At 38.0% G+C, this 19,185-nt stretch overlaps 1 protein-coding gene across 2 annotated transcripts in view; it reads right to left on the reverse strand.

Annotated features, from left to right (window-relative positions):
* Elp1 (elongator acetyltransferase complex subunit 1) overlaps positions 1 to 19,185 on the reverse strand; it is a 56,115-nt gene that overhangs the window by 34,034 nt on the left and 2,896 nt on the right. For both annotated transcript variants that reach the window (XM_046451285.2, XM_046451286.2), the window contains exons 2-13: positions 18,547 to 18,751; positions 17,443 to 17,595; positions 15,766 to 15,847; positions 14,933 to 15,013; positions 12,762 to 12,847; positions 9,960 to 10,056; positions 9,548 to 9,638; positions 8,131 to 8,254; positions 7,386 to 7,479; positions 3,216 to 3,446; positions 1,976 to 2,146; positions 302 to 401 (exon numbers count right to left, since the gene is read on the reverse strand). In XM_046451285.2, the coding sequence (XP_046307241.1) occupies positions 302 to 401; positions 1,976 to 2,146; positions 3,216 to 3,446; positions 7,386 to 7,479; positions 8,131 to 8,254; positions 9,548 to 9,638; positions 9,960 to 10,056; positions 12,762 to 12,847; positions 14,933 to 15,013; positions 15,766 to 15,847; positions 17,443 to 17,595; positions 18,547 to 18,696 (1,460 nt within the window). In that variant the 5' untranslated portion in view covers positions 18,697 to 18,751. The remainder of the gene's footprint in view (positions 1 to 301; positions 402 to 1,975; positions 2,147 to 3,215; positions 3,447 to 7,385; positions 7,480 to 8,130; positions 8,255 to 9,547; positions 9,639 to 9,959; positions 10,057 to 12,761; positions 12,848 to 14,932; positions 15,014 to 15,765; positions 15,848 to 17,442; positions 17,596 to 18,546; positions 18,752 to 19,185) is intronic.

Consider the following 19,185-nt stretch of genomic DNA (forward strand, 5'->3'; position numbering starts at 1 on the left):
CCTTATTATCTTCACCTTCATCTTTCCTATGTGATTTTTCCCTGGAAAACCAAGGGCTGTTGTAAGGAGTGAGTTCTGGGCCAGCTTATGATTCCCATTGCTTGCCATCCATTGAAATGTAATGTACTCAAATAAATAAAGTGACGATCCCCTCCAACTGGCCTGAAAAACCAGAGGCTGGCTATTCCATCTACTCTTGTTCCAATGAGCAACAGGCAGTAAATAATACTAGGCTACATTTAAGACAAAATGCTGCCTGATTCTGTTCCCCAGAGGCCCAAGATAAAAATTAAGAACCTACGTGTATCTCTTTTCCAGATGAGGTGTTCTAAGGGCAACTTTAAATCCATTTCCACCCACAGCTCCTAGTTTCACTGTGGGGTCCACACTTGGACTATCACCTAGGAAACAAAATTACAAACATTATCATTTGTAAACTATAAATATTTCTCCTAATATTACTGGAATAGGTTCCCATAGTTATTGAGTTCTATAAGGCAAATAAATTAAACTAGAAAATAATTACATTTCAATCTCTTTTTCTTAAACTCCTTCAGGCTTATCCAAAACCTGCTGTCCCATAATACCATGTCACACATGATCTTCACCAACGAAGGCCACATCTCAGCAAGACCAGGTAGGGATTTTTTCATTCTTTTTTTTTTTTTTTAATGTTTTTATTAGCTATTGATGGACCTTTAGTGCCTCACACATGCTAGGTGAGCGCTCTACCACTGAGCCACAACCCCCACGATTTTTCCATTCTTGACCCAGTTTATTCACTGTACAGCAGCCAATATAATCCTTAAAAAACTCAAGTCAGGACATTGCATCCTCTGTTCCAACCCCTACAACTCAGAGCAAAAGCCTTCAAGGCTCTGCAAGAGCGGCTGCCATCACTCTATGCCTCCTTGGCTCTGCTGCAGTCCCTCGGACCTCCTGGCTAGTTCCCACACAGCAGGAGTCATCACAGTTGCTCTCACTTGGCCTGGGATGCTCTCACTCCACAGGTTTGCATGGTTCCCACTCTGATTCTTACCATGTCACCTTCACAGAGAGGGCTTCCCTGCTCACCCTAAAAACAAAAGCTCCCTTCCCCCAACAGGCCCCTAACTCAAGCCCTCCCTATACCACATCTTGCTTAATTTTTCTCTATAGCACTTGCCACCCAACAGATCATATGGCCTTGATAATGAACACACTTACATTATTTTATAAAAGATATTTTAAAGCACTAAAGAGGAACCATAATAGCATTTTACAGAGTAAAACTAAAATCAGAGAAACTGATACATTCAAATAGGATTTATATAAACAGCAAGCTGTTGATTTAACAGGAAAGCTGAATTGAAGGTAGGAAACTCCAGAATGAATTAATCAGTTTTTATTATTCTCTCTCAGCAGCTATCTAGGCTTTTCATAGCTGATAATCTAGAAGACACTGCAAACAAGGCTACCACTACTGTATGCCCATTTACTCTGACACAACCACAGAACTCATAGATAAAAACAAAATTTCAGGTTTTCCAATATGTCAGGAAAACAAGGAACTGACGCAGCAGAACTATGGAAAGACAACTGGAGTAGAAGCTGGAACACATGCACTGAGGTCCCTGCCCGTTCTTGCTCAAGTAACTGCAAACCCTCTGGTACTAGCACCATCTGTGACATAGTTCCTAGGAGATGTATGCACAGTCACCAAAAACACTAAAGCATGTTAAAGATGTAATAAGACACTATGTTATTCCCAGAGTTGGAGGTTATTCTTAACTGACTCTTCAAGTCAGTAAGGCAAAGGAAATGCTCTCATAAGCTAAAGTAGAATTTAGGAAAAATAACAAAACACAAGCCAATTAAATTTCATAATAATGATGAAATAACTTCAAAATTTTCTGAAACAACATCTAATTAGAATTTCGTGCAGGTGTAGGGGGCACTTGATTCAGAATATTCTGGGAACAGTCTTTTAACATACCACATTTATAAACAGAAATCTGGTTACTGGCATCTAGAACAGCAAGGTCGTTACTCTTTGTAGGGTGTGCAAAGAACATGACTTGATTCGCTGGGTGAGGAAGCAGCAGTCGGTAGGTGCACATGGGAGGTGGAATTACAGTCTGCCTGAAGACTGTCACCAATACCCTATCTACACATGAAAAACAAAGAAAAAGATTAGACGTGAGATAGTCATTCTGAAAACAAAGCATCTGAACATAACTATACCTCTAAGAAATAATGGTGGCAGAAAATATACAGCAATTCTTGAAAACAACGTTTGGTGTTTCTTTCATCATGGGGGTGGGGGTAAGTGTCACAAGCTCTGTCTGTATCTGGTTATTATCACCTCCAGGCCTACAACAGTCCATCTCTGGACCTGGAAGTTTCAGATATCAGAAACTAAGGCAAAAAGGCTGAGATATCAGAGTTTTGGCTTTAAACTTCTTATCTGGGCCTATAGCTAAGCCAGCCAAAACCAACAGCTTCAAAATCTTTAATGTATTTTCCTATGCGTGTATTTGATGATAAAGTAGAACTAAGAACTGATTAAGAAACCATGTGTTCTCAATAAACAGAATACATGATTATAAAATCAAATATTAGACCATTACATAGAACATGAATTATATACCAACTCAGGTTACCATCTTATAAGCAAGAGTGCCTGTATGCTATCAACAATAAGTAAACTATCAACTATGTGACTCATCAATTCAGCATACCCCAAAAATCCTCTCCACCTAATTAATTATAAAATACTAATTTCATCCTCATACTAGACAGATGTCTATGACCTAATCTGAAAGAAAAGGGATATAATTTGCAGATGTTTATGTCAGGAAACAAAGCAACATAGATCAAGGGGAGCAAGAGTCAACATTGAGTCTGTGTCAGGGCAGACAAGACACAACTAACACAGCCACTCCCACAAGACTCTGTTATCTTTTCTACAAAGGTCAAAATTTGCAAAGTCTTCAAAAGCCAAACAAATCAACTATGAAAGCCAGGTATACAGAACAAGAGGGACGGGGTTGGGAAAGGGGAACTACAGTTCTCAAGAGAGCACATACCCCACCAAATGACATTCAAAAAGACAAATGAGTAAATATAAAGCAGACAACCCAAACAAAGACTTCTCTACAATTCTGGTCAAGCCACCACATCTGCAGGGCCTGGGATCCCCTGCAGACTCATGGCCACACTTCCCAACAGCTTACTTCCATCAATGACAGCCACATTTGCCAGGTCACTTGAATTATCTCCTGAGCTCCGGTCAGTGGTCCAGTGCCAGTCATAGCAGAGGTAATGCCAGCCCTGACAGAGAACATGCAGCCGGTATGGAGTCACCGGGTCCCACATAAGAGACACGATCTTACTCTTCCCACTGGTGCTGAAGGGCAGACTCTGTTTGAGATACCAGTGATAGTTTCCAATGGTCCAGAGCTGAACTGCAAAGGAAAACGAAAGGAAGGCTTTTAGACAGGGAACCAGACTCATGTAGTTTTTTTTTTTTTTCCTTTTTTAAATAATCCTCCCTGCTCAGTCTCTTCATTAAAATAATACTTTAATAATTGTTAAAAGATAGTTATTGATGGATAAATTGTCAAGCATCAATAAGATCAGAAGTACAAAAAAAAAAAAAAAAGGATAAGAAGTACACATTCTATTTTAATACACTTCTATCTTCAAACTCCAAGATCAGGAAAGAAGGCTACTAGAACAAGGCCAGTGTTTTAGTAAGTGTTCTCCATGAAGAGCTGGGAAGAAGATAATCTGGCAATCATAAAAGTACAGTCACGCGTCACTTAACAATAGGGATATATTCTGAGAAATGCACCATAAGGAAATGTCACTGATGCACAGCATCAGAAAGTACAGTTAAAAAATAAGATGGTTACAGCGTTCCTGAGTGATACACTCTCATGGGACCACTGCTGAATATGTGGCCCATCCTTGATGGAAATGCCCATTATGTGGCATATAACAATACTAACTAAAATATCCAACCTAAGGTCTGGACTAGCATCACTGTGTTGAATTAGTCTTTAGATGATTATTTTCTTATCAGTGTTTGCTGCAATTGTGTCCCAGACTGTTTTTAACAATGATTTAGCTGCCCAAAGAAGATGAGCATGCTCGAAATTATCACTTTCTAACAGGTATTAAAAGTACAAGATCATGCCCAAACTGACACCTTTACTAAAAGACGAAGCATACAAATTAAAATCTTCATTAGATTAAGAAATGTATTTTCTTAACCTGCCTGCTCACTAATTCTTAACTTTGTGATATCAGCATATAGAACCCAGCTCTCTAATCATGCCACTACAAGACCTCCACAGAGCCATGAGTTAGCAAATCAGATCACAGGTTCATGCTCCATGATGACAAATGTAGCTTTTCCCATGCAACATTTTTATCCTGAGCACATCATAATGCTGTTCACTGCTAACCTGGTTAATCAGTGGTTCTTAACTGTAGTGACTGTGTTAAAAATCACTTGAAAGTTGGTCTTTATTTTTCATTTTTCAAGGCCTTGTTTTACAGTGCCAAAAGGAAAGAATTAATTAATTAATTACTGAGATAGAGTCCCTATCCCCGTGCACCAAATCCAATTCTGAAATGACAACTGGATGTCATTTTTTTTCAAAATGTGCAATCAAGATTGAGAACTACTTGTTGAATAAGTGAATTACTGAATAAATAAATGAATTTTCTAATGACATTTCAGTTTAAAAAGTTCTACTTACAATTATCTTATATTAGACAAAGGCGCCAAAAACATGCATTGGAGAAAAGACAACCTCTTCAACAAATGGTGCTGGGAAAACTGGAAATCCATATGCAACAAAGTGAAATTAAACCCCTATCTCTCACCATGCACAAAACTCAACTCAAAATGGATGAAGAACCTAGGAATAAAAACAGAGACCCTGCATCTAATAGAAGAAAAAGTAGGCCCTAATCTCTATCGTGGGATTAGGCCCCAACTTCCTTAATAAGACTCCTTTGGTGTAAGAATTAAAACCAAGAATCAATAAATGGGATGGAATCAAACTAAAAAGTTTCTTCTCAGCAAAAGAAACAATCTGTGAGGTGAACAGAGAGCCTACATCTTGGGAGCAAATCTTTACCCCACACACATTAGATAGAGCACTAATCTCTAAGGTATATAAAGAACTCAAAGAGCTGAGCACCAAAAAAATAAATAACCCAATCGATAAATGGGCAAAGGACCTGAACAGACATTTCTAAGATGATATACAATCAATCAACATATATATGGAAAAATGTTCATCATTGCTAACAATTAGAGAAATGCAAAACTACTCTAAGATTTCATCTCACTCCAGTCAGAATGGCAGCTATTATGAAGACAAACAACAGTAAGTATTGGCGAGGATGTGGGGGAAAGGCACACTCATACATTGCTGATGGGACTGCAAATTGGTGCAGCCAATATGGAAAGCAGTATGGAGATTCCTTGGAAATCTGGGAATGGAACCACCATTTGACCCAGCTATCCCTCTCCTTGGTCTATACCCAAAGGACTTAAAAACAGCATGCTACAGGGGACACAGCCACATCAATGTTTATAGCAGCACAATTCACAATAGCTAAACTGTGGAGCCAACCTAGATGCCCTTCAGTAGATGAATGGATTAAAAAAATGTGGCATATATACACAATGGAATATTACTCAGCAATAAAAGAGAATAAAATCATGGCATTTGCAGGTAAACGGATGGAGTTAGAAAAGATAATGCTAAGTTAGCCAATCCCAAAAAGCCAAATGCCAAATGTTTTCTCTGAAATAAGGAGGCTGATTCATAGTGGGGTAGAGAAGGGGAGCGTGGGAGGAACAGACAAACTCTAGATAGGGCAGACAGGTGGGAGGGGAAGGAAGGGAGTATAGGGTTAGAAATGATAGTGGAATGTGATGGACATTATTATCCAAAGTACATGAATAAAGACATGAATATACTTTGGTATGAATATACTTTGTATACAACCAAAGATATGAAAAATTGTGCTCTATATGTGTAAAAAGAATTGTAATGCATTCCGCTGTCATATATAAATAAAAAAATAATTAAAAAGTTCTACTTACTAAAAAGCTTAAAAAATACTTAGGCAAAAAGATTAATAAAAACGTTTCAATATCTTGCTGTTCACAATAATGAGAAATTAAACTAAACGTCTAACAACAAGCAATTTAATAACTGGAACAAAATACTATACAGCAATTTAAAACCATGCAGATCTACACCAGAAATGGAAACAAGCTTGTGATACATTATCCAAACTAGTCATAAAATGGCATGCATGATATTTATACTTTTAACAAAAATAAAATCATAGCTCTACTGAGATACTCAGGCAAAGAAATCTAGAGAACAAGAAAATTTTAGTAGTGCTCATTACTCAGTATTAGAGGATTTTCTTCCTCATCTTTATTTTCTAATGTTCTTATATATTAATGTTTAAAAACACATATTTTAAAATTCTAAAAAAGATCATTACTTATATCCAATCTAAATCCTTTCAATCCTATAGTGTTCCTTTGGTTAGTGTTTCATTCTTGTTTTGTTGTTTGGGGGTTTTTTGCAGTACTAGGGATTGAACCCAAGGGTGCTCTATCACTGAGCCATATCCCCAGACCTTTTTACTGTTTGAGACAGAGTCTTGCTAAGTTGCCCAAGATGGCCTCAAACTTGCAATCCTCCTGCCTCAGCCTCCAGAGTCACTGGGATTACAGGTGTGCACACTGTGCCAGGCTTGGTTAGTGTTTTGACTGTCTGCAGCAATACCACTTGAGAAAGCCCTGATGATTTATGTGTCACCTTGGCTATGGCGCCCTGATTGAATAGTGGTCTAGATGTTGCTGAAAAGGTTATTTTGTAGATCTGAATAACATTTACAAGCAGTTAACTTTAAATAAAGCAGATTTCCCACAACAACATGGATGGCTCATTCAATGAGTTGAAGACCTTTTTTAAAAGCAAAGACTGAGGTTTCCCAGAAAAGGAATTCTGCCATAACATAACACACAAACCCTGCCTGAGTTTTTAGGCTGTCAGGCTCCTCTACAAATTTCAAACTTGCTATCCCCTTCCTAGTGCATGAGCCAATTCCTTACAATAATCCCACCCATCTCTCTGTTTTCCACACTCCACCCCTCTCCTATTGTTTGTTTCTCTAGAGAACCCCAACTGATACACCAGTGAAATCCCTAGGATTAAAACCCAACCTCTCCCCCATCTCTTATTACTTCAGCTTTTTTGATCCCACTAAGGGACCAAATAGAAGGGATGAAGGAAAACTCACACCCTCTACTTTCAACTACATTTTATGAAACATAAGCCAAGATATACCAACTGTCCTACCATAGGTTTTCAAAGCAGAATGTTCTTCTCTCTGAAGGTCTTCTAGCCAAACAGCAAGCACAGAGGAGTCTGCATTCCAGAGCAAGGCATTTACCTAGTAGGGACAAAAAGGTCACTGGCCTTTAGCTACACATTTACCTCAAAGTCTTCCCAACAGCTAAATTCTCTGCTCTCACACACCAACTCATCCCATGCTACTTGAACTAATCCCCAGCTGTAAATTATCAACCAACACTACAGAGTGCTTAAACAAATCTGTGAGATGTCATTAGATATAAAGGACTTAAAAATAAATGCATTATGCTTAAAGATAAAATGTTAATTGTGGAATTATGGTTATGTAATGAAAAATATTCTTAATGTTTAAAACTTTACATAATTAAAGATTACCATTTGATGTGTTTCTGCTTTAACAGGATTTTACTAGCACACAAACTGCTTAAGGTTTAAATATTACAAATGATTACTGGAAAAATTATGGTTTTATCAAAAATAAAAAACAGCATTTCTATTTCCTTTCTGTGTTTTATATAGGAGCAGAAATGCTCTTCTTTTTTGCAAAGTCTCCTTGGAAAAACAATTTCTCTTTCATTTAAACAATACAAAACAAATCAGTCACAGAAACCACTGCTTCTATTCCTATCTACTCTGGATGGAGCTTCCGTTTATACACTCCAATCAAATATAAGCTCCTTGACAGCTGAGAAGAGTCCTCTAAATTTAATTGGAAACAACTGACACCTACCTTGACCTCATCTTTGAAGAAAGGAAGTGTAAAGTGACCATGAAGAAGTCCATTTTTCTCAAAAAACACAACATCCTGCTGGTTGGGTTTATCTTGTGTAGATGCAATCAAACTACCTGAGGGTCTTAAACCAAATCCAAGTGTCAGCATATCCAAGCTCAGCCAGCAGGCTCAAAACAAGATGACTTCAGACAAGAGAATTTTTTCAGTAAAAATCAATCGACAAAAATCCTCATATGTTAAATCCCTTGTGTCTCTTGTCTCTTTGCAAGTGAGTTACTCCAGTGTGGGGCTGCACCTGCCCAGGGAAAGGATACCTCTTCCTCATTTGCTCAAAGGCTCCATCTGCCTCCAAGCTTTACAGATTTAAATTGCACTTAGATGACATTCTTAATAACCAGTAAATTTTCTAAACCACTCCAAGTATACTGTCCTAAAAACTGTCATCTATTTTCTCCTTCAATGACGACGTCAGTACATATTCTGTGCTTAGGCAGGTATTTTTTTAAGACTTACAAACCAAAAACACCCCTTGTCTTATTCACATTTGTTTTAAGTCAACAACACTTCTCTCTTGCTCTATTATCCAACACCACTCAAATATTGACTAAAAAAACATGATGTCTGAAACCCAAAGATCTAGTGGTTTTGCAGTAACAGAGTGTACTGAGAGATGCAGTATTTCTTTTACCTACAATTTACATGCAGGTGCATAGGACAAGCAAGAAGTGATGTGCACAAGAGCACTGGTCCGAGGAAGTAAACAGAAGGAAGGAGCCCAGACCCAGCCTGCAAGTTTTTCAGCAAAAAGATCCCTTGCTGTGGGAATCTGCACCAAGGAAGGAGCTCTTTTCCTAGTTTTCATAAAAGCTCCATTTGCCACACAGAGCCAAGCAGGACTTCTCTTCTAAGCCCAATTTTGTTTTCTACAATGGCTTCACAGAGGCCCTAACAATAACCTTTTAGGAAGTAGGAAGGCAAAATGTATGGGGCTTTGGAGTGACGAAACCTGTGAAGAGGCCAGAATCTATCAGTCATATCACAGATTCAAAGATAGGCAAGGTGCAAGCCTATAATTCCAGCTACTTGAGAAGCTGAGACAGAAGGACTGCAAGTTTGAGGCCAGTCTTGGATCCTTAGTAAGACCCTCCCAAAATAAAAAATAAAAGAGGGCTGTGGATTTTGCTCAGTAGTGGAGTACTCCTGGGTTCAATCCTCAGCACCACAGAAACAAAACAAAAAGAAAATTGGACTTAATGGAAGAAAAGAGGAAAACTAGATAGAGGTTTACAGCTAAATGAACAAAAGGCAAATATCCTTGTATGTCACAGAAACAACAACACTCAGTGGCATCACCACGCCTATGTTTCTAAGAAATTCTCTAAGAAAAAGTCCCGAGGTATCTTCTCCCACTCACTTCCAGGCCAGAGCTGGTCCCAGTCCTGCCACAGGCTCACTGGTTGACTGCAAAGCAAACTCTCGGTTCCACACTCTGACCTTGCGCGCCCCTGTGTGGGAGGGAGGTGGAGTCAAACACACTTAAAACATGAAGACAACGCTATCAAGTCACAACTTTTCACCTTCTTATAAATTAAGCTGTTGTGATTTTATAAAGCCAATTAGGTTAATCTTGTTAAAAATTTGTATCGAACAGGTAGGAGTCTGGCCAAGAAGGCCACAGAGGACTCTTCTAATTCTTAACTCTAAGTTCATTTAACACCTACAGCAGCATATCTTTATCTCTTCTGTATGACTAAAGGGAAGAAAACTTTCTATAATCTAAATATAGTTTAAAAAAATGTTTTGCTTAGTTGAATTTATTTCCATACCTGTTTCTGGGCAAACAACACTCACAGCAAAAAACTGCCCATCTCCACGCCAGGTGACACGTGGTCTGTGGTCATCCCAGGGCAGCGCAAACTCATGCTAAACAGAGGAAGAAACACCACTATTACTGAGGGGCTTTTGCAGGGCCCAGAATTAAACAACCTTCTGCCATTAGATATAAACCTTTCATATGAATTGAAGCTATCTAGAAAAACAGCTTCAGAGAATCCTCAGGAAACTTTCTAGAAAGCTTTTTAGACCCAGAAATCAACAAGAAAATACTGAATTCAAAAACAAAACAAAACCCTTCTTTGGGCATTAAGAGTTATAGATCTAGATAATAAAAGCAATAAACTAAGGAACCTATCAGAAGACTATGCAAGGAAACAAATGCTGTTTGTATAAATTTAACAGGGTAGAGTTTGGCTTCATTATGGTGTGAGCAATACAACAGGGCACAGAGAGTAAAGAAGGTGAGAGGAAGGTGGGCAGGCAAGAGCCACAGAGGTGGTAAAAGCAGCAACAAACAAGGAAGAAAACATTCTATGCTCTGCAACAGGAGGAAGAAAGGCCTCCAATGCCACCGGCATCTCACAGCAGCCCTCCTGAGTTAGTGCTACTGGGCACTAGGAGAGCAAGGCAGGGAACACACTGCGGGCTGGAGTTATACAACACAAAACCAAGCCATTCCCAGGAGTACTTGTATCTGACTAATACATGGTTGGTTGGTTGGTTGTTTTTTTCCCTTAAGATGGGGTTTCACTATGTTGCCCAAGCTGCCCTCCAACTTCTGAGTACATGTGATCCCCCCACCTCAGCCTCTCAAAGTAGCTGGACAACAGGCACATACCACCACACCCAGCAAAATCCATGTATTTTGTTTTCCGAAAGGTGGCTGTGAACTTTCAAACCAAGTCAAGTCCCTAGAAAGTCTTTAGAAACAATTCAGGAACAAAAGTTAGAGCTTTTGAACAGTCTGCCAAATATTAGGATCCGTTCTGGGTTTTTTCCTCTTATTATCTGAATCATTTTATCTCATTAATAAAACCTAATTTTGGCATTTTTAGGCAACTCTTGGTATTGTGGGTATCAAAAGTAAAATGTTTTCTACAGAATTTAACAGAGTATGGAAAGCTGCCTTATTCTGAATACTCTATTTAATGTGCATGGCTCAAAATTCTTTAAGTGTATTTTAGGAGTAATCATTACCATAATCTAAATTTTGAACATTTTCATCATCCCAAAAAGAAATCACATGCTCATTTGTTGTCATTTTTCCCTTCCCCCACAACTCCCGGTACCAGGCAACCACTAATCTACTTTCTGTTTATAGATTTATCTATTCTTAGCATTTATATATAAGTGGAACCATACAATATGTGGTCTCGTGACTGGCTTCTTGCACTTAGCCTGTTTAAGAGGTTCATTCATGTAGTGGTATATATCAGTAAGATATTATTTTAAAATCTAAAATATATGATCTTAGAAAATTATAGCATGTTTACTTGTTGCTAAGAGGAAAAAAACACACAAATGAGCAAGAACTATTTCTTTGACTAAGTTTTTTCAACCCCTGATCCCTGCCCATTTTAGTCCTTCTGCAACATAATAACAATAACAACTAAAAAAAAAAAAAAAAACATGGTAACATAAAAACTAGTTGTCCTGATTTGGGTAACTGTAGATGTTTATCCTAAGGACACAAGGTTGTGTTTCTGCCCTTTAATAAACCTTCATTGATTCTAATGGATCAGCACAGTTTTCAGAATGCTAAAGTAGATCCACCATGTACACTTTGCTTACAACTACTGTTCTGAAATAAAACTTGCGCTTTTAAGTTCTAAAAGTTATGTAACCACTAAGATAATGACAGTAACTATTATCTCAGTGCCTAAACTCTGTCCTGTGCCATTTCACATACACTACTGCTTCCCAAACACAATCCATAAGGGATTGTGTCCTTATGTCCATTTTACAAATAAGAATACCAATGATCAGAAATGTTTGAAAACTTGCCAAGGTCACACAGCTACTCAATGTCTAACAAAGACATATGCTACCTGTGGGGGTACCTGACAATATGCCATAAGATACACAGGGTATATCTTCTTGGCACATTGATTTTACTCAGTGGTAATATTTTAAAATTAATGCTCTTAAAAGTGCTTATATTGTATAAGTTTCTAAAACAAAATAGTTTCTAAAACCCTAATGTGATTGCAGGCTCTGAGGCTACTTCTCCAGGTGTCCCCAGAATGTACTATGTTCACATATGTTCTTCGAGGGTCTCTACACTAGAAGATTGAAATGCAATGTTTGGGGCCATTAAGACACCAGTGTGTGAGCTTAAGAATGTTCTATTCCAATAAAAAGGAAAAAAGAGTTTCATCCAACAGGAAAAATATCTAGAAAAAGAACAAAAAAAGAAAGAAAAAATATCAACATCTAGAGGAAAAGTATGAAAACACACATGTGAATGATCAATAGTTAGTGAGGGATAGCAGTCTCTCTGGAGAGGACGGGGAAGGCATCAGAAAAGGCTACCAAGGAGGCTTCATTTCTATTTGTCAGGTTTCTATACTTAAAAAATCACACAAAACAACTGGCATCATCCAGGGGGGAAAAAAAGGATCTTTATAAAGAGACTCACTCCATGAGGGTTCTGAACAGTTACAGGTTCACGTCAACAACAAAGAGATCAGCCCATTTATTGGCCTCTAACTGGTGACTTGGGAGTTTTTGCTGGGCAGTAAAACTTCCATTTATTCCAATCAGGGTTCTTTAAACCCTCAGATCAACCTTACCAATTGCATCTGAAAGGCTGCTTGCCTGCCTTCTGATCCATGGAACTGTGTCTCCTTCTTGCCCCATCCAACAGTGACAAACTTGCCTGCAGAACAATTTGTTCAGAACATGCAAGACAACCAATAAGATGAGTGAAATAAAATAAACGCAATTTATCATTCTTCACAAAGTTAGCTCCTGACAATTACTTGGATCCTCTAAGACCTCTCAATAAACTGATCAGCAGTCAACTGGAAAAACCCGTGTTCCATCTCATATACAGTGGTGATTTGTAGAAATTTGAAAGCTATTATTTTGGAAAGCATTTAACTGTCACCTTATACACTCTAAGTTCCCTCTATGACACAAGACCAACAACCTCACCCTCACTTAACACATTAAGAAAAATGAAATACGAAGAATTTACACAATATGTCCATGGAAAACAAAGCAAAAAACCCCTCAAGAGCTGAGAATAAAATTCTAAATTCCAGCTTTAAAGTAACCAAATGTATCCAACCTTCCTTCTGGTGGAAAAGGGCACTACAGATCTCAAATCTAGCTCCTCATACAGACTTAAAAACTGAGATCCCCTTATGGCAAAGCCAAAAATCAGAACACAAGTGTCTGCCATCCAGGGTGGGGTTCTTTCTAAATATAGTTTCTTTTACATAAAATATAAAGTCAGAATTGCTGAAACAAAGCAGCTCTTCTGTTTCTAGAAGTGTGATCCAGAATCCATCTACAAGAGGTAGTATGATAACGGACCTGAAAGCATCAGCCAGCTGCAGGACCCAATACTTCCCTCCTGCTGTTGATTCTGATTCTGATGAAGCAGGACTGTTCATAATTTCTGCAAATGATCGGTGAAATGACTGTTTCCTGTCTGCTTTGCATGAGCTTGTTCCAGCACTACAGTACATCAAAACACACCCTGGTGCCGTGTGCAAAGATCAGTGCTTATCCTAGTGCACACCTGTGGGCTTCTATCTGCAAGTTTCCACAGAGAAGTAAAGGACCAAGGAGTAAAGCAACAGAACTTTCCCAACGGGATCAGACAACAAGAGATGGGATTACAGCAGGGATCTGCAAGTTGCAACCTAACACGTGCATCACAGACAGGCTACTAGGACACAGCTGCACTTTATTAATGTCCACCACTGCTTTTACATTGCAACAATCAGAGTTGAATAGTTGCAATAGATTGTAAAGACTGTAAAGCTAAAAACATATGCTAACTCTTGATAAAGCAAGTTTGTCACCCCTGGATAAGAGGAGTTAGAATTTTATTCTCTTCCCTTCCTTCTGCTATCCTAACATCTACACACAATATCAACACTCCTTACCCATTTTTTAATTATCTATAGCATTGAACACACTGTTGGATTCATAGTACCTACTAAAAAGTTGTTTCTGAACATACTGTTTTTTGAATAACTAAATAAGTAGCAGTTGTCTAAATATTTCTCAACTTGGTGGAGCAAGAAGGAATGAAGTTAGACCTAGGCAACAGTTGAAATGCCTTCTCCCCCAAAACCTCTTGTCAACTGGGCTCCTTCCAGTAGGCCAGAGCTTTACGCATCTCCTCTCACCTCCCTCCTACAATACTCATACAGCCTCAAAGCCTAAATTAGCTTGGCCAGATCTTTGCAAGAAAACAATCTGATTGTGTTCATGAAGTTGTAAATACAGATCTAGTAGAAACAAAAATTTAAATCTTCTCTATCTAAATCTTCTTTGATTACCTCATTAGTTGTCATCTCTTTAACATCAAGATGAGTTTTAGTATTGCTAATACTAGGGTAATAATACCAGCTTACATGTATCCCACCTCTCTTGTTTTTTTCTTCCCAAAACTGTACTCTGGAAATGCTCTCCTTATTCTAGCTTTAGACAGACCCTTTCAGCTTAAGCCTTTCCTAGGGTTAGAGCAACAATTATCTAGGTGACCTTAGGCACAGATTTCCATCTCCTGGATTATCAACAAGGCCAACCCTCAGACCTGGAGAGGCACCACAGTCAGCCTTTTAAGATCTGAGATGTGCTGAAGGAACAAGGCTTAGATCTTCACTTTGTTGAAGATCCAAGCTGTACAGTTTTTCAGGCTTATGATGTGGCTATTAGTGTAAAAGTAAATGATTAAAACTGAGGAGGAACTTTAGGTCACAAAATGTTCCCAAGTTGTACTCACTTTCACCAAAATCATCCTGGTGAATTTGCTGCTCCATGATTGGTTCAAAGTCTCTTGTCATCATAATCAAGGTCTGTTGACCTTAGAGGGGAACAAACAAGAATGATTTTGTTTTTATGTAACAAAATGTCATTACACAGGCATCTGTGGCACTGTACGCTAAACCAAAATGGAGGAGGAGTTATAGTCAGAAGCGGGCAGAGAGAATGCATACAAAAGTTTTTGACTAAAAAAAAAAAGCTTTATCAGTCACCTGGTGCTTATCCACAGATATTCATGTGTGTAAAACTGAATACAAAAGTCCACACAACCCCCGCCACTGATTTCAACATTCCCAGCTTCCAGACATCTCTTCACTATCTACCTCAGCAGTTGACACTGCTTTGCCATGCTCATCTGGAACAAAGAGATTCAAGGAAAAAAAATAGGAGCACAAAGGGGTTTTTAGACTCCATTTACACCAACTCTTACTCATGGAGTAGATTAAAATAAATAATGTTGAGGGCTGGGGTTGTGGCTCAGCGGTAGAATGCTTACCTAGCATATGCGAGGCCCTGAGTTAGATCCTCAGCACCACATTAAAAAAAAAAAAAAAAAGTATTGTGTCCAACTACAATTTAAAAATATTTAAAAAAATAAAAATAAAATAAATGTTTAAATTTTTAACTGCAACTGTGGACTTGGTAGCCACCACAGGCTTCATGACTTGTTTCCTATTCCTAAAGACCAAAAAAAGTTATATTAAATACCTTTTTGTAACTATACAGAGATAAAACTTCAGTCAGAAAAACATTCACTCCACACTATAACACAGGCACCAAGGACCAGCTCACCTGTGGCAAGAAGCACCAACTCTTGGTCAGGACTCCAGCTCATGACAGAGATGCCACTGGCCACACTCCCAACACATTCCAACTGCAAAGAGGAAAATTAAAAAGGGAAGTTAGAACACTAGTGTTTGTTGGATAAATTTACCTTCATATGCTTGTTTTCTGTTTTGATTGAGGCCATAGTAGGGACACTAGATGAAGGAAAATTTATCCAACAAACATGTCTTCAGTAACCAGAATGATATTAGGCACAAGAGTTAAAGTGGACATCCCTTTTCCCCAGAGCTGTCTCAGGAGGGGGAGAACACCACGATTCTAGGTCTCTAGGAAGCAAAGTGGGTCTCAGAAGGAATGACAAGCAGCTCAAGAGAGTCCAGCAAAGTTTTTTGTGAAGTTCAGTGTGACAACAAAAGGAGAAGAGAAAGATCAGGAGGAAAAACACAGTGTTGAGACACAAAGGCATAAAGGGCAGTTAAAAATCAGCTGTTCCCAGAGCCTAAGGTCCACACCTACATAGGAATGAGGGAGGCATGAAGGTGAAAGGCAGCATGGGGAACAGGGAGTTAAAGATCTTATAAGGCAATGAAAAACACAGACTCAACTTACAGATAATCAAAAAGTCACAAAGGGACATGAAGGCCCCATTAAGTGGAGATAAATGGAGGTGAGTTATCAGGAAAAACTATACAAACTGTTTTGAATGTTAACACCTACATTTTAAATATGAGAAATATAAAATTGTGATAGCTTTTGATACTTTTCACCATGAACTAAACATAAAGCTTATTAATAATGTTCTAAATGCAGTGGTTAAAAATAAAGATGCCATATTTAGACTGCAAGGGTTCAAATTCCAGTCTGATCACTATGTGATCGTAGCATCCTTATGAAGTTCTCTGTGCCCCAATTTCTTCTTCTGAAGACTAGGAAACAACAATCTACCCCAGAAGGCCAGAATGAAGAACAAATAAAGTTTTACATGAAAAGCACTTGAAAAAGTGTTTTGTTTTGTTTTGTTTTTGCAATTGCACATTGCAAATATTAAATATATGTAAGCTGGTATTATTACCCTAGTATTGGCAATACTAAAACTCATCTCAATGTTAAAGAGATAACAACTAATGAGGTAATCAAAGATTTTAAACGCTGAGGTGATTGTAATTAGAATTCTTGTAGTTAAAAGGTTAAAATGGAAATTCAGAAATTTGACTTCATGGTAGAGAAAGAAGCAACTGGTTGAAAATCTATCTCTGCTGGTAGTCTTAAAATATGCCTGCAATGATAGTATATCACTATAGCGCTTGTAGTTCAGGGACTCTACAGATAGTCCACTAAAATTTATAACAAAATATTTCAGACTTCCTAAACTGGGAAATAAAAATTAGAACCTAGGATGAAATTCTGACCACAGAATTTCAACCATATACCATACAGAAATGGTCAGTTTTTATTGTATTTAAGTTCTAATTCAGAATGACCCAATTGTTTTGATCAATAGATGCAGTAGACAAAACTGAATTTTTGAAAAACCCTGAAATACAGCTAAAGCCTTTCCTTATACAAAGAAATACACAATGGGAAGATTTTAATTTGCAAAGGCTTAAATATTATCACTATGGATTGAAAACCTCAACTCAGTTGGGGATGCTTGTGATTTCCTCCTCACTGGACTCTTCTCACCTGGTGTGTGCCGAGATTGCAGAGTATGACGTCTCCAGAGGCTGTTGCCACACACACAGATTCCTGATCCAGCAAGTCCTGAATACCAACAATGCAGCCACTTCCATCCTCAGGAAGAAAGCCTTCTGCCACCAGAGGAATTTCATTTTTCACCTTTCGCCAAAGCAAACACAGAAGCAAATTAACATAGTCTACTCTGCAGAACAATCATAAGTACCAGAAATAAAATATTCTCTAATGCTTCTTTCATAACATAAAAGTTTTAAAAATTTGTTTCTAGATTAAAGCCCAAAATTTCATTTGAGAAATATTATAACTCTATCACTTTTAACAAGAAAAACAGGCAATATGGCCTTCTTGCCAAACACAAAACAAACAAAAATAAGAAGTATGGTCTCTTTTAATGTGTCCAATAAAACAGCAAACCAAATACTGTGGCTTTTCTCTTCTGGTATTAGGAATAAAATTCAGGGCCTTTGTGCATGAACTGGGCTTTATCCCCAGCTCCATAATTCTGGTTTTCTAAGACTTCTATAATAAGGGGGAAAAGCAATACAATGTAATTTCCCAAAACACATAAATAGCAAAATATAACAAGGGAATATATCAAAACCAACTCATGCAACCTTCAGAAAGTTACACAGTAAAATCCAGCACTGAAGATTGGGATTTAGCTGGCCCAAACATATTTTCAAAAAGTACCATAGACAGGGCCTGGGAGTATTGCTCAGTGGCAGAATGAGTGCTTAGTATGCAGAGGCCCAGGGTTCAATCCCAGCACCACAGAATAATAAATAAATAAAATTAGAAAGTTCAAATTTTCCTGTGCATTCTTAGGTGAAAACCACTGCTATAATAGTTCTTACACAGTAGAAAGGGTAAAAGGGAGGCAGCCCATGTAAAATATAAAGTAGCTTAAAATAGTAGCAGAGGTTACTATTTAAGTTATATCTAGTATGCTATCTATAAAAAACAAATGGAATGTTTATTAAGGAAGATGTAAATTCATTAAGATATAAAAGAAGACTATTTGGGGGAAAAAAGTCTGAAAGAAAACAAATTAAAGATTATGTCAAATGCTAGCATTTTCCATCAATAACTTACTTCTCTTGTGACAGGATCTACTTCTATCAGTCCATGTTCTGAACCAATGAGCACTGTTCCTTGCTCAGTTCGGAGAGAGAAGCACTGAGGTTTCCCTGGTGCTTGAATATCCCTGAACTCCAGAGTCTGAAGCAACTTTAGATTTCGCATGATGAAGCAATGCTCAAGAGGAAAATACAAACTTCCCTTGATGAAGCATTAATTCCTAAAAGAGAAAGGAACAGCTTAACAATGGCAAATGATCACACTCACATAAAGTCTAATGATTCTGGTGGGGTAGAGAAACAGTAGAAAGAACAAGCAAGAGAGAAAACTTCTATGAACATACATCTCCGTGCAGATATGGGGCAGCAAACTTACTGCAGAGCTCTGGTCTACAAACTGGGGAATTCTGAAACCTATTTTCTACTCTCACTCTGTAGGAAGGCCAAGAGTCTCAACTTCAGTTTTTTCTTGAAAAAAATATTTAAATATTTAACTCCTAAGGAAAGTGGAAAAACACAAAATAAATGGGAAAACATTTTATTTTTGCATATAGAATATATGTATAACCTGACAGATTTATGAAGTTATAAGGAAAAAAGATATCCCGTTGATTAGAACTATATAAAAATCTATGTATGAGGGCTGGAGATATAG

This window comes from Marmota monax, unplaced genomic scaffold (assembly GCF_021218885.2).
Source record: "Marmota monax isolate L192 unplaced genomic scaffold, Marmota_monax_Labrador192_F-V1.1 WCK01_AAM20220418_F8-fsc00020, whole genome shotgun sequence".
In the NCBI taxonomy this organism is placed as follows: domain Eukaryota; kingdom Metazoa; phylum Chordata; class Mammalia; order Rodentia; family Sciuridae; genus Marmota; species Marmota monax.